Source organism: Bos indicus, chromosome 18 (genome assembly GCF_029378745.1).
Source record: "Bos indicus isolate NIAB-ARS_2022 breed Sahiwal x Tharparkar chromosome 18, NIAB-ARS_B.indTharparkar_mat_pri_1.0, whole genome shotgun sequence".
In the NCBI taxonomy this organism is placed as follows: domain Eukaryota; kingdom Metazoa; phylum Chordata; class Mammalia; order Artiodactyla; family Bovidae; genus Bos; species Bos indicus.
The window spans coordinates 44500970-44514089 of record NC_091777.1 but is presented as its reverse complement, the minus strand read 5'-3'; the positions used below and the strand labels follow the sequence as shown (position 1 = coordinate 44514089).

Genomic DNA, 13120 nt, shown 5'->3' with positions numbered 1-13120 from the left:
GAGTTGGTGATGGACAGGGAGACCTGGCGTGCTGTGATTCATGGGGTCACAAAGAGTCGGACACGACTGAGCGACTGAACTGAACTGAACTGAACCTATTTAAGTGGCTGCTCTCTTCCCAGCTTTGTGGGGGCAAACAGCAGCTGTTTCTCTGTCTCACAGTCCCCAGTGGTTCTTTAGCTCAGCCACAGTGACCCACATCCTCGTCCTGACAAAGAAACAAGAGGCACCCCAAATGCCAGGTCTTCAGACAGAAGCTACTTCCAGCTGTGAGATAGCTAGGGCCTGTGGGCATGTGCTGGGCCCATCCTCCTGTCCACCCACATCTGCACAACCTCGTGTGGCCCAGGACTCAAGGGGTACCCCTTCCCACCAGTCCTGAGCCCCTTCCTTTACTGAGCAGGCGTGAGTTACTCCTAAGTCTGCATGAACTCAGCCCCTGTGTGAATTTGGGTGAGTTATTTATCTCTCCGAGCCTCAGTTTCCTCATCTGTAAAACGGTATTAAGGACAAAGCCTACTTCACAGGGCTATTGCAAGTATTCAGTAAACTGACATTTGCAAAGCACTGGGGCACAGTAAGTGCTCCATACCTGTTAGTGTTACTATTATTCTAAGGTACCAGCAGCGTAGGGAGCTGCCTTGTGTCAACTACAAATTGGCACTTAACAAGAGCATTGCCAACAACTGAACGACAAAGGCATTTGCCATCTACCTCCATGGAGATTGAACCCCACGCTGCCATAGCTGTTGACCTTCAACAACCCCTGAGGGAGTTCAGGTTGGAGTGAGGCACTCCTTGCTCCAGGGAATCTGGTGGGATACGTCTTTAGATAGCTGGATGTTTTTAGAAACAGATTTTTATGATCTCAATTCTTGCATCTTCTCCTGTTTAGAGAAGCACTGAGTCCCTTCATGGTGACATCAGATCCTCATGACTAACAAAAATCCTTTAGTAAAATGAGTGCTTCAGGGTATTGAATGCCCCCTTCACCAAAACCTTATATATTGACCTTCCCCCACTGCTGCTTTGGAACAGTCTCTCAGAGCTATCTGAGACGCTGCCTCCCGGGCTGCAGTCCTCATTTTGTCCCAAATAAAACTTAACTTGTAACTCTCAACTGTACATCTTCTTTAGTCAACACTTGGAATATCTACTCACCATTCCCCTTCCTGCCCCACTTCTCAACTCTTTGGAGGACCCTGCACCCAACAAGAGTGCACAGCAGGGCAAAGGCGGGGGGGCGGGGGGAGGGGGGAAGTGACCCTCTGATAGATTCTCCATCCTGAACTGTGCTCTCCCTGTGGCTACTTCTCCCTATCCCTACTCACTGGCCGCCCTGCCTTCAGGTTCTTCTCCACCATGCAACTGAGTGAGCTTAGAAAGGTCCCAACAGATCTAACTCCCTAGCCCCGTTTTCAAGGCAGTGCAAGATCTGACCCTTGCTCACCTCTGAGGCTGCACCTCCCCTCTTTCCTGGACACTGAACTTTTAGGTTACTTCATTTGCCCTGGCCTTTGCTCAAGCCATTTCCCTTCTTAAGCCAACCACTGTCACCTCTGCCCGTTACTAGACTGGGTCAGAGGCTCCTCTCTCAAGGTGTCTTTCCCCCTGGGCAGGCTGAGACGTCGAGTCAAGGGCAGCATCAAGGTATTCACTGCCTTGGGTATGTTCGCTTCTACTTTGAAAAGGCCTCTCTGTCCGCACCCCAGCCGCACCCGTCGCCTACCGGCGACCAGACAGATTCTCCACCTCCTCCAGGGCTCCACCTCCTCCAGGGCTCCGCCCCTCCGGGTCGGCGGGGAGCGCTTCGCCGGAGGGGACTGGACAGGGGCTCTCGGCCCCGCCCATCAAGCCCCGCCCTGCCCCCGCCCATCCAGTCCCGCCCCCCCGAAATGGGACCTGGTCGGGCTCAGCTGACGCCCCATTTCACGTGACGCTGGAGCTGGGGAAGCATGGCGGCGGCCACCGGGTGAGTGCTGCCGCTGTCCCTGGCCCTTGGCCGGCGGCGCGGAGCGGGGGCCTTGGGCCTGCCGATTGGACAGCGGGTGAGAGCCCCGCGCTGCCAGGCCGCGTACCTGCCGGGCGTGCAGTATGGCTGTGGGCAGCGCGCTTCTTCGCGCGGGTCTGTCCTCCGAGCGCTGGGCGTCTGGCTGCGAGTCCCCTCCCTGGCCGCTGCCCATTGCCTTCAGGGCCGCCGTGGCGCTCAGGCCCCACCCGCGTGTGTGGTGTCCCCACTGTACGGCCGAGTTGGGTCTCGGATCCACGCTCGCGTTCAGTCACGGAACTCCGATGGGAAGGCCGCGTTGCCAGGGTGCTGGGGACCTGGGGATCTGGGGAAGAGGCAGCATTTGAGATGGCCTTGGAATCCTCTCCCCTAGCTAGGCAATTCCACTCTTCCTTCAGGGCCCAGATGGGACCTCCTCAGAGAAGCCTTCTCGAAGTACTTTTCCCACTCTTAGCTGCTGCTGCTAAGTCAGTTCAGTCGTGTCCGACTCTGTGTGACCCCATAGACGGCAGCCCACCAGGCTCCCCCGTCCCTGGGATTGACCAGGCAAGAACACTGAAGTGGGTTGCCATTTCCTTCTCCGATGCATGAAAGTGAAAAGTGAAAGTGAAGTAGCTCAGTCGTGTCCGACTCTTGGCGACCCCATGGACTACAGCCCATCAGGCTCCTCCGTCCATGGGATTTTCCAGGCAAGAGTACTGGAGTGGGGTGCCATTGCCTTCTCCACTCTTAGCACCACTTGGTAAATAATATAGTACCTTAAAAAAAAAAAACAAAAAAACCAACGAACCTGTTCTTGTCTTCTCTCCGTTTAGAGTGTGAGATCAGGGCCTTTGTCTCCTTCACCCCTGGGTCTCATTTGCCTTGCACACATGCCTCATAAATTCTGCCCAATAGAAGAATGGTGAGTTGTCTTGGTGGAAGAAAGTGTGGACAGATGGGCCCACTGAAGCATTGGGGAGTGTCCCAGATGAAGGAACATTCCAAACAAAGGTTGAGAGTGTTCCAGGGACAGGGGACAATGGCGTGTGTCCCTGTGCTGGAGGGCATGGTGTCCTAGCTGGCTTTTCTAGACTTTGTCCTAAGGGACTGGGACATTCCAAGGGTTTTAATCTGCTCAGATCTGCCTTTTAGATAACTATCTTCTGAGCTATGTGTGAGTTCAGGGCAAGACCTGGGCCTGGAGATGCTGGGGCTGGAAAGGGGTGTGGTAGATAGAGCGAAGGCATTGCCCTAGATGCTAGGCCAGAACTGAGATCAGAATGGGGAAACTGGTGAACTAAATGGGTGTCTCTCTTTGGAAGGTAGGGAGAATGGCAACAGAAAATGGCCCCCTTAGTTGGCCCCCGAGGTTGGGAGAGCTTAGGACATACAGATCAAACACATAATAGGCCCCTGCTGTATTCCAGAAAGTGTACTGGGCCTACCCCTAGGCGTTCACAGGCCACCTGGGTATATGTCATCCATCTGTCTGCCTCTAGTCTTGATGAGTGCCTTGGACGGGCACGGGTTCTGAGCTCAGGGGAGAGTGTGGGTGGGCTTCACTCCCTGGATGGCATTTGTGCTAGTCCTTGAGTAACCCTCAGGCAGATAACTGTGCTTGCTAAGTCTCACATGAATGTCACGGAATCCTTGAGTACCCCTCAGGCAGATAACTGTGTTTGCTAAGTTTCACATGAATGTCACGGAATCCAGGGTCAGATCCTTGAACCCAGCCTGTGACCCTGTCTTAAAGAGCAGAGTGAGCAGTAGGTGCGGGCCACCCAGATGTGGTTCTATCCCACTGTATCTGGGCTACCGTGTGGTCACAGGGAGTTTCATTTGCTACATTTGGGTTCAGGGCTCCGTGCTGGTTTGAGGTCTGCTGTGCTACCAAAGGTACAATGAGCCAGCCTGGTGATTGGATGGGCATGAGCCTAAAGCTGGCTGAATCCTGGAGAGAAGGCCTTTATAGCAAAGCTGATTCTCTGGGCCATGTGCAGTAAAAACTGACTGACAGAGGTCTTGGAGAGGTGTGTAATTGGCAGGGAGACCTGAGAGGTAGCTTCCAGAGCTTGACAGGCCCTCCTTGGCAAGAACCACCCTAGGCTGGTATTGGTTGCCCTGCTGGACACTTGGAACCCAGCAACTTCCTTAGGTGGAAGAGGCTTTGAGTGTGTTTCCAGCAAAGCTGTGTCCTAGTATGTCTGGGGACCTTGAAGAATGGCTTTACTGCTGTCATTATAGTTCTTCAAGGTCCCCAGACATACTCAGGGCATATCAGAGCATCAGGCATAATGAGGCACCGTGCCACCGAGTCATAGCCACAGGCTCCCCAGGAGTTGAATTTGGTTGCCTATAGAGTCCTCCCTGAACATGGAGCTTCCCTGGTGGCTCAGTGGTAAAGAATCCACCTGCCAATGCAGGAGATGTGGATTTGCTCCCTGCATTGGGAAGATGTCCTAGAGAAGGAAATAGCAACCCAGTCCAGTATTCTTGCCTTGGAAATCCCATGGAGCCTGGTGGGCTACAGTCCATGGGGTCTCAAAGAATTGGGCACGACTTAACGACTAAACAACAAGAGTCCTTCCAGATCCTGGGCCCGGGGAGGCCAGGAGGCTGAGGTGCATTTTTGTGCTCCATGTGATTTGGGGAGCAGTGGAAGCCCTATGCTAGCATCTCAGGTTCAACTGGAAACTTGAACTGCTACTCTGAGGAGTGTTTCAGGGTTGATTCTGCTTTGTCCTACCAGCCTGGGCGAGGACTTCAAGATTGAGACAGGGTTCCACAGCCCCCAGAGGGTCTGCTGTGAAGTCACCTCCACACCCCCACCTCCATCCCAGGACACTTGGTGGAAGGTGTTTTCTCCTTGAGTCAAGCTTTGCATGGACAGAGTTGAAACTGCTCGGCTTTAGCCAGAGCTGCTGTATCGGTACCCCTCCTGGCTTTTTCCTTTCTCCTCCTCCCTCTGCCCACTCGCTGGCTGGCCCTGGACTGCCCTTCTCCTCTCACATATTGTTCTCATACTTGCAGGCTTAGCTCAGGTGGTACCTCCTAGAAGCCTTTCCTGACCTCCTTCCCCCCACCGCCTCCCTGATTTGGACCTCCAGTCAAAGCTTCCTTCTCAGAACTTCAGAGAATCCCAGTTTTTCCCTGCTGGCAGGATGCTTTTCTGCATCTGCATGCCTGCCCATAGTGGTCAGGTGAGGGGTTGCTCCCCTTCATGCCTCTGCTGGCATCCTTAAGCCCAGGGACTACTTCAGTGTGTGTCTCTAGGGCCCCGTGGCCGCCTTGTGATTGGTTCTGGGTGACATGGTACCTAATGATTTCTCTGTATTGGTCCAGCATGCCATCCTGCGTTCCATGGAGCCCTCAGAAATTGAGGAAGGGAGCTGTGGGCGGGAGTGGGGACAGAACTCTGAACAGGATGAAGGAATATCTTTAGTTCTGTGAGTGACACTGGGGGTGGAGGGCTGCTGCCCAGAAGGCTTTTGCCCAGCGAGGAGCAGCAGGTGAGCTGTCCTGGATATGTCCCTGTGGGTTCATAGGTCACACTGGAGTCAGCATTTCTGGAGAGCAAGTATCTGGAGGAGTTAGATTCTGAATCAGAGCCTGTCTCCACCCTGATATGAACCTTGTGCTCTTGGAGAAGAGACAATGGGCTGACCTTGGGGGCTGGGGTGAGGGGTGGGTCTGTGGGAGGCAGACTGGCCAATGAGGGCCCCTTTGCTCTCCCAGGCCCTGTCTGAGGCCTGGTCTGCCTCCACACAGGTCCCTGGGTGTGCTTAGTCCTGCTGACCCTCCTCAGGAGAAGGGTAGGCAGGGTGGGAGATGCCGGCCAGCTGCTGGGAGGCCCCTTCAGCCAGGGTGAGACGGCCAGCCTTGCTGTCAGTCAGCCAGAGGGTTCAGTGCCTGGCCTGAGCTGGAGGCTGTGGCTGAGGAATTAGGCTGGTCCTTGGCTGGCCTCTCTTGCTGGGAGCTTAGCAGCATGGCCCCATTCAGAAGTGGTGTCACATCACAGGGCAAGGATGTTGTTCTTATCCATGCTATGGACCCATGGGCATCCATGAGACCTTTTTATCCCTCCCAGCATGATTCCCAGGTGGCTCAGTGATAAAGAATCCACCTGCCAATGCAGAAGATGCAGGTTCAATCCCTGGGTCGGGAAGGTCCCCTGGAGAAGGAAATGGCAATCTACTCCAGTATTCTTGCCTGGGAAATCCCATGGACACAGGAGCCTGGCATGCTGTCGTCCATGGGGTTGCAAAGAGTCGGACACGACTGAGCGGCTAAACAACAACAACAACATGATGAAATAAACTACAGAGGAGGACTTCCCCGGTGGCTCAGACAGCAAAGCGTCTGTCTACAGTGCAGGAGACCTGGGTTCGATCCCTGGGTTGGGAAGATTTCCGGGAGAAGGAAATGGCAACCCACTCAGTACTCTTGCCTTGAAAATCCCTTGGATGGAGATACTTGGTGCAGGCTACTGTCCATGGGGTCGCAAAGAGTCGGGCACGACTGAGCAAATTCACTTCACTTCACAAGGAGAACCAATTATATAGGAACACAGTTACTAAGATGTTAGGAAACAAATTTGTGGTATAGTAATATATGCTTCTTTATCAACACCTTAAATAGTAAAAGCAGCAGGTCTAATCTTAATGTTGAAGTAGTGATGAGTAAAAGTGGTAATCTTGAGATATGGTGACATCAATAAGGTGACATGAAAATACTTCTGATTTCTGTTGATGGATTCTTGCACTGCTGATACTGTTGTGGCTTTTGCTTATGTTAATAACTGAAGAAAATGTTAATTTGAAAGAGAGATTAGAGAAAATAAAGATATAACTTTTTTTTTTTCCCATTCAAGTAAGTGGAGTCCCTAAACTCTGTGCATTAATCCCTTGGGTGAGAACCCAGCAGGTAGCCATTGAGGGAAAGGAGAGGTGGCTCGGTACTGAATTGGGGGACAGGAGAGGTTTTCCTGGGCATCAGTGTCACACCTTCCATGGGGCAGGTCACTGGCTATTTCCTGGGCTCTGGCTGTTGACGGGGTGGGCTGGCCCAGGAGGGCTAGAGCTTGTTCTGTGGGTCTCTGTGATACCCTGGAGTCTTTATCTGCCAGCCCCTACTATCTCCCCGGGGCGTTGCCCCTGCCCTTGGCTGCCTGCAGTAAAATGTGCCTTATTTACACTTGGACTTGGAGATGACCTGGCTTTTGCCTTTTAAATTCCAGATGCCAGTTAGCAAAAGCTCCAGCAGAAACCAGGTGGGGATGTTTTATTAGTGCTGCTTTTGCTGAACTTGCAGGGAGAAGCCACCTGTGATGGCTCTGAGCCCAACATTCTCTCTGAGGGTTGGTTTATGCCATGAGAAATCAAAGGGCATGTCTCTATACCCCTGGATTCTGGGGTGCCCTGCAGTAATAAATGACTGCAGCCGTCGGCCTGCCTGGGGGCTCTGGCCAGGCTGCCCTTCTCTGTTCTGGCTGAGCCCATGCAGGATTAGGTAGTATTGTCGATTTCCTTTGCAGCAGCAGCTCATGCTCCCAGGGAGGGTAGCTTGTCGAGTTTCCTGTCTTGACCTGGACTGCTCGGCCCTTGGGCCAGAAAACTCCTGTCCAGGTGCCCTGGGGAGTTTAGGTCTCTCAGAAAGTTCTGGATAAGATGAAGTGAAAGTCGTTCAGTTGCGTCCAACTCTTTTCGACCCCACAGACTGTAGCCTTCCAGGCTCCTCCGTCCATGGAATTCTCCAGGCCAGAATACTGGAGTGGGTAGCCATTCCATTCTTCAGGGGGATCTTCCCAACCCAGGGATCAAACCCAGATCTCCCGCATTGTGGGAGGATTCTTTACCGTTTGAGCCACCAAGGAAGCCCAGATCAGATGACGCCTAGCCCTTCTGAGAGCCTTCCAGGTTCCAGGGATCCAGGGATGCAGTGTCAGCTGGTTTTGTTGTTGTTTCGTTGCTAAGTCATGTCCGACTCTTTTGCAACCCCATGGACTGTAGCCCACCAGGCTATTCCATCCTTGGGATTTTCCAGGCAAGAATACTGGAGTGAGTTGCCATTTTCCTTCTCCAGGGGAGCTTCCCAACCCAGGGATTGAGCTCACATCTTCTGTATCACAGGCGGATTCTTTACCACTGAGCCACCCCAGGAATTGGTACCTGGTGTGTTTAAGGAGGGAGGTGGGGCGGGGGTAGGCAGAGGGAGCTTAGGTGGGTGGGCTCTGCAGGCTGGGGGCCGAGGCTGGGCATTTTTAGGCACTGGTGCTGTTGAGGCTGCATGGGTCTAGGCAGCTTTGGCCGGGGCCTCTGCAGCGGTGCTGCCCCTTCTGTGCTGTCAGGAGTCCAAAAAGACGAGGCTCTTTCCTGAGCCCACCCTGGCTTTGCTGAGTGAGGGGAAAGAATTCGGGAACACAGGGACTCTGTGCAGGGGTGCTGGTGGCTGCACTTTCAGTTCCTGACGGCATGGCCAGCTGGGATGCTGGCCTGTTTGTGAGCCGTCACCCCTTCCTTTCATCCTGGTGCTGAGCATGGCAGGCAAGTGGCCTGGCTGAGAGGAAGCCCTGGCCCCTTGTGTCCACCCTCAGGCTCTAGTCCCGTCAGCATGTTGGGGTGGGCAGGACCTCCCTACCCTTCCTGGACAGGCTGGTCCAAGGGTGGGGCTTCCTTCCCCTCTGGGGCTGATGTGGCAGCTTTGCACAGCTGTGTGGGTGGCCCCACGCTACGACAGTTGCTCACTCAGCAAATCTTTATTGAGCACTTGCCACATGCCCAGCACAGAGCTTGATGTGGAGCGGCACGGACCAGAGCAGACCCAGCTCTCTGGGCTCGTGGGGTTTCTGTTCTAGTGGACGGAGGCAGACCTCACCCATGAGCACCGTCTCTCACTGCAGCCCCAGGCAGCGCCCCCTCTCTCTGGGCTGTCCCTGCCCTCCTGGACCTCCGCTGGCCAGAGAGCCTGCAGGGCCTCCCCCCGCACAGGTCACAGGCCCCTGCCTAACTCCTGCCCCCTGGCCCCGACCTTGCTGGCCGCCAGCCCACGCACTGGGACTACCCTTCCTCCATTTAGTCATTCATACAGTGCTGTTTTGGGCTTCGCAGGTGACGCCAGTGATAAAGAACCCACCTGCCAGTGCAGGAGATGTAACAGACCTGGGCTTGATCCCTGGGTGTGGAAGATCCCCTGGAGGAGGGCATGGCAACCCTACTCCAGTATTCTTGCCTGGAGAATCCCATGGACACAGGAGCTTGGTGGGCTACGGTCCATAGGGTCGCAAGGAGTTGGACACAACTGAAGTGACTTAGCATGCATGCAGCACTGTTTTAGGGGCCTGGAAGGAGGCGGTCCCCACCCTCACGGAGCTTACATTTTACCTGGGGAGACAACGAGCAAGTAAACTATTAGTCAGTGATGCGTGCTCTAGAGAGGTGGGAAGAGGATAGGTTTGGGTGGGGTTGTTGGAAAAGCTTTGGGGAAGAGGGGGTTTTTCTGCAGAGGCCTGGATGAAGCGAGAACATGAACCTGGTCGGCACTGGGAGAGGGAACAGGAAGGTCCCAGGTGGGAGTGTTCTTGGGCTTTAGGGAAGAGTATGATGCCTGTGCGACCCGCCTCAGCACTTTGTGGCTGGGAGGAAGTCTGCACAGGGTTCTAAGTGCGCTGGGGCAGCCAGGACATGGGGAACGGCTGGGTGACTCTTGAGAGGACTTTATTGCACAGAGAGAGAAGTAGATGCTGGTGGGTGTAGGGGTCAAGGGGTGTATTTTTAACTTATTTATTTTAAAGATGGGTGAGGTTCCTGTACATCTGAATGCTGAGAATGGTCCCCAGAGGGGAAAATTGATGCTGGAGCAATTCAGGGGATTGGGGGGGTGGGGAGAAACATGAGGGGTAGCACAGGCCATGCCCAGGTGGAGGGGAAACCTCAGCCCAAAGGCCGCAACTTCCAAGTCCATCTTGTCATGGTTCCCCCTCAGTCATTTGGCACATACAGGCCTGGCTCGCTCAGTGCCTGGTGCTGAGTGCCGTGTGTGTGTGTGTCTGTGTGTGTGTGTGTGTGTGTGTGTGTCTTGTGCTGAGTGCCGTGTGTGTGGTGTGTGTGTGTGTTGAGGACAGGAAGGTGTCCCAGCTCAGGTGAGGAACAGCCTGGGCTGCCGGGTCTGTGACCTACAGAGAAGATGCAGCCTGCAGACATGTGGGCAGGGATCCAGTGTTGTCTGGGCCAAATATAACATGGATGAGAAGCTCCTTGATGGCAGGAACTGGAGGGTAGGGGATGTGTCTGGGCATCGTTATAGAGTTTCCAACCGTGGGCTCATCTGTCTACTGATTAAACAGACCCAGCTGCTCCTCATCCCACTTGTCTGACGCTCAGGGCCAGGAGGGGAGGGTGTGGCTGACAGCCCCTGTGGTCCATCGGCAGCCCCACGAGGAGCTGTTCCCGGGTCACACGCAGATCGAGCTTGGATCAGCTTGCCACGTACTCGTGGGGGTCTGGTGCCAGGCTGGGCCCTGCGGCCGCCCCAGACTGTGCATAGGACACGTGCCTGGCGGTGCTAATAGAAGCCTGCTCGTGTCTTTGCAGACCCTCATTTTGGCTGGGGAACGAAACCCTGAAGGTACCGCTGGCACTCTTCGCGCTGAACAGGCAGCGCCTGTGTGAGCGGCTGCGGAAGAACACGGCAGTGCAGGCGGGCTCCGCGGTGGTGCTGCAGGGTGGCGAGGAGACGCAGCGCTACTGCACCGACACCGGCGTGCTCTTCCGCCAGGTGAGCCCTCCCGGCAGCTTCCCGCCTCTCTGGGTGTGCACTGGGCCTCCTGTGGGCCGTCTGCCCTCTTCCAGCATCAGGCTCGGTGGGTCTGGGCAACTCTGCGCTCCTGAGGGACCTGGAGGAGGTTCTCTGAAGGCAGGCCAAGGCTGAGGTCCCCAGGGGGGCCCCACTCCGGAGGGCAGAGCTGTCACCAATTAGCCTCAGCTCTCTCAGATCAGAGTACAGAGGGATGATGTTCCTGGGGAGCAAGCAGGCAAGGCTTCCTGGAGGAGGCAGTATTGGGTGTGGATCCTGAAGGCCAGCATGCATTCTGACGGGTGGAGCTGGGGATGGGTGTTCTAGGTCGGGGAATGGTATCCACAGGACTAGACCCAGACAGTGGGCTGGGCAGCCTTCCCTGGGCCAGGAGAGGTGCTGATGGGGAGGGCCGAGTTCCTGCGACCAGATTGTGCCACAGCAAGGAGAATGGACTGGCGCTGCAGAGGTCCTGGGAGGAGGAGGCATGGGAACAGGGTCTGAGCAGGAGTCCAGCGCCCCGGCATTCATCCCAGCTTCGCCAGTGCTGACCTCTTGGGTTTGGTTTCCTCCCCTGGGAAGTGATCCAGGGGCTCCGCAAGGTTCTAGAGCCCTGGGGGATGGCGGCGGGTGGCCAAGCTGTAGAAAGCCAGCCTGGATGTGATGGCCTCTGGCATCACTCAGTTCCCAGGGACAGGAACAAGGACAGTCATCAGAGGCTCACCCAGGGGGCCCTAGGCTGGCCCCACTTTACAGATGAGGAAACAGGAGCTGGGATTAATTAGAACCCATCTGCCAGCTCCAAGTCTCCCAGAGCAGGGGTCTGACTGTCGAACATCCAGGTCAGGGAGCAGGCAGAGGAATGGGAAGGGAGCTGAGCATGGATCGCGGGCAGCAAGGCATGGCCTCTGCAGCTGGACAGTGTCCACCCTGTGGGGCACAGGCCTATATCCACTGCTGCGAGCCATGGTGCACGCAGCATCTTCCACGGAAAGAAAGTGTCTCCTACTGGAGGGCTTCCCTCTGCCTCTTCGTTCCTGTCGTCCCCGGGTTGCTGGAGACGTGGAGGTCTAAATAAGTTTTCTCTGCCTTGTCCTGATGCTTCTTGAGGTTTCCATAGTCTGTGGTTTAAAAACCAATCTCCTAAATTCAGCTGTTGGCTCCCTTACTGATGTTTTATGCAAGATTAATTTTAGAAGGGCGCCTCCTCCACTTCATACCTTTACAACGATATTTTAGCTCCGTGTTTAATGCTAAACACTGAAGTCATCAGCTGCCCCGGGGGCGGGAGAAGGAAGGAAGAAGTCTTAAATGGAGGAATCTACTTCTGAGCAGATGCCTGGCCTGGGCGTCTTAAGTCAAGGTGGCACCTTGCCTGCCTGCAGGCAGTGGGGGTGGCAGAGAGGTGGGGAGGGACGGGGGGATGCGGGTAGGGCGTTGCCAGATCTGTGATGCTCATGGGCACCCGTGTCTTAACCTGTCCCGTCTGGGATCTGAGGGAAGTGGCCGGGGAGGTGGGGGTGGCGGGTGGGGCTGGGACACGGGCATGAAGCAGGGTCCGAGCAGCCAGCCAGAAGGAAGGAGAAGATGGCAGTTGGTTGGAGGGGGCACAGTGCTGAGATGCAGGGCGGTGTGAGCCTGGGGTCAGACTTTAAGAGCCGGTGAGCCCGAGCCGACTCTCTGGGGTGTGGGAAGGAGGGCGCTCAGACTCTCCACCTCTCTCCTTGTGCTTTAAGTTTCCATCCTGCCGACTGGGTGACCTGCGTCCTTGTTCCCACAGGAGTCCTTCTTTCACTGGGCATTTGGTGTCACCGAGCCGGGCTGCTACGGCGTGATCAACGTGGACACCGGGACGTCGACTCTGTTCGTGCCCAGGCTTCCTCCCAGCCATGCCACCTGGATGGGAAAGTAAGGAGCAGTCTGGGGCTGCGACCGTGCCGGCTGACCACTGGCTGGCTGGCTGGCTGGGGGCGGGGGCAGGGCCTGGCCTGTGAGTGGCAGCGGGGGAGGGTTAGCAAGGGGCAAGGGTTAGTGGGCAAGTGTACTGACAGTCTGCTCTGGGCCGGAGCCCTGTGCCCTTGGATGGGAAGGAGCGTCAGAGCCAGAGCTGCAGACTGTCTTCACGTTTGTTTGGAGGTGCTGTTTGTTAATACTGAAATTCCGGATTCCCAGCTGTGTTGAGATGCCTGAGGCCTTGGCTCTGGGTAGGGGAGACCTTCACTCCTGTGTAGCGTCCATGGGAGGTGGCCCCACCCTGGTGTGCTGGGGTTGGCTCTGGTCAGGGAGGACAGCCTGGGGTCCTTCTCTGAGGCCTGTTACGGATTGCATGCTGTCACGGTG

At 55.6% G+C, this 13120-nt stretch overlaps 1 protein-coding gene across 2 annotated transcripts in view; it reads left to right on the top strand.

The window, feature by feature from the left end:
* The first annotated feature begins 1885 nt into the window (after window positions 1–1885).
* The window catches only part of PEPD (peptidase D), a 119254-nt gene continuing 108019 nt past the window's right edge, over window positions 1886–13120 (top strand). For both annotated transcript variants that reach the window (XM_070770917.1, XM_019978985.2), the window contains exons 1-3: window positions 1886–1972; window positions 10579–10762; window positions 12561–12688. In XM_070770917.1, the coding sequence (XP_070627018.1) occupies window positions 1956–1972; window positions 10579–10762; window positions 12561–12688 (329 nt within the window). In that variant the 5' untranslated portion in view covers window positions 1886–1955. The remainder of the gene's footprint in view (window positions 1973–10578; window positions 10763–12560; window positions 12689–13120) is intronic.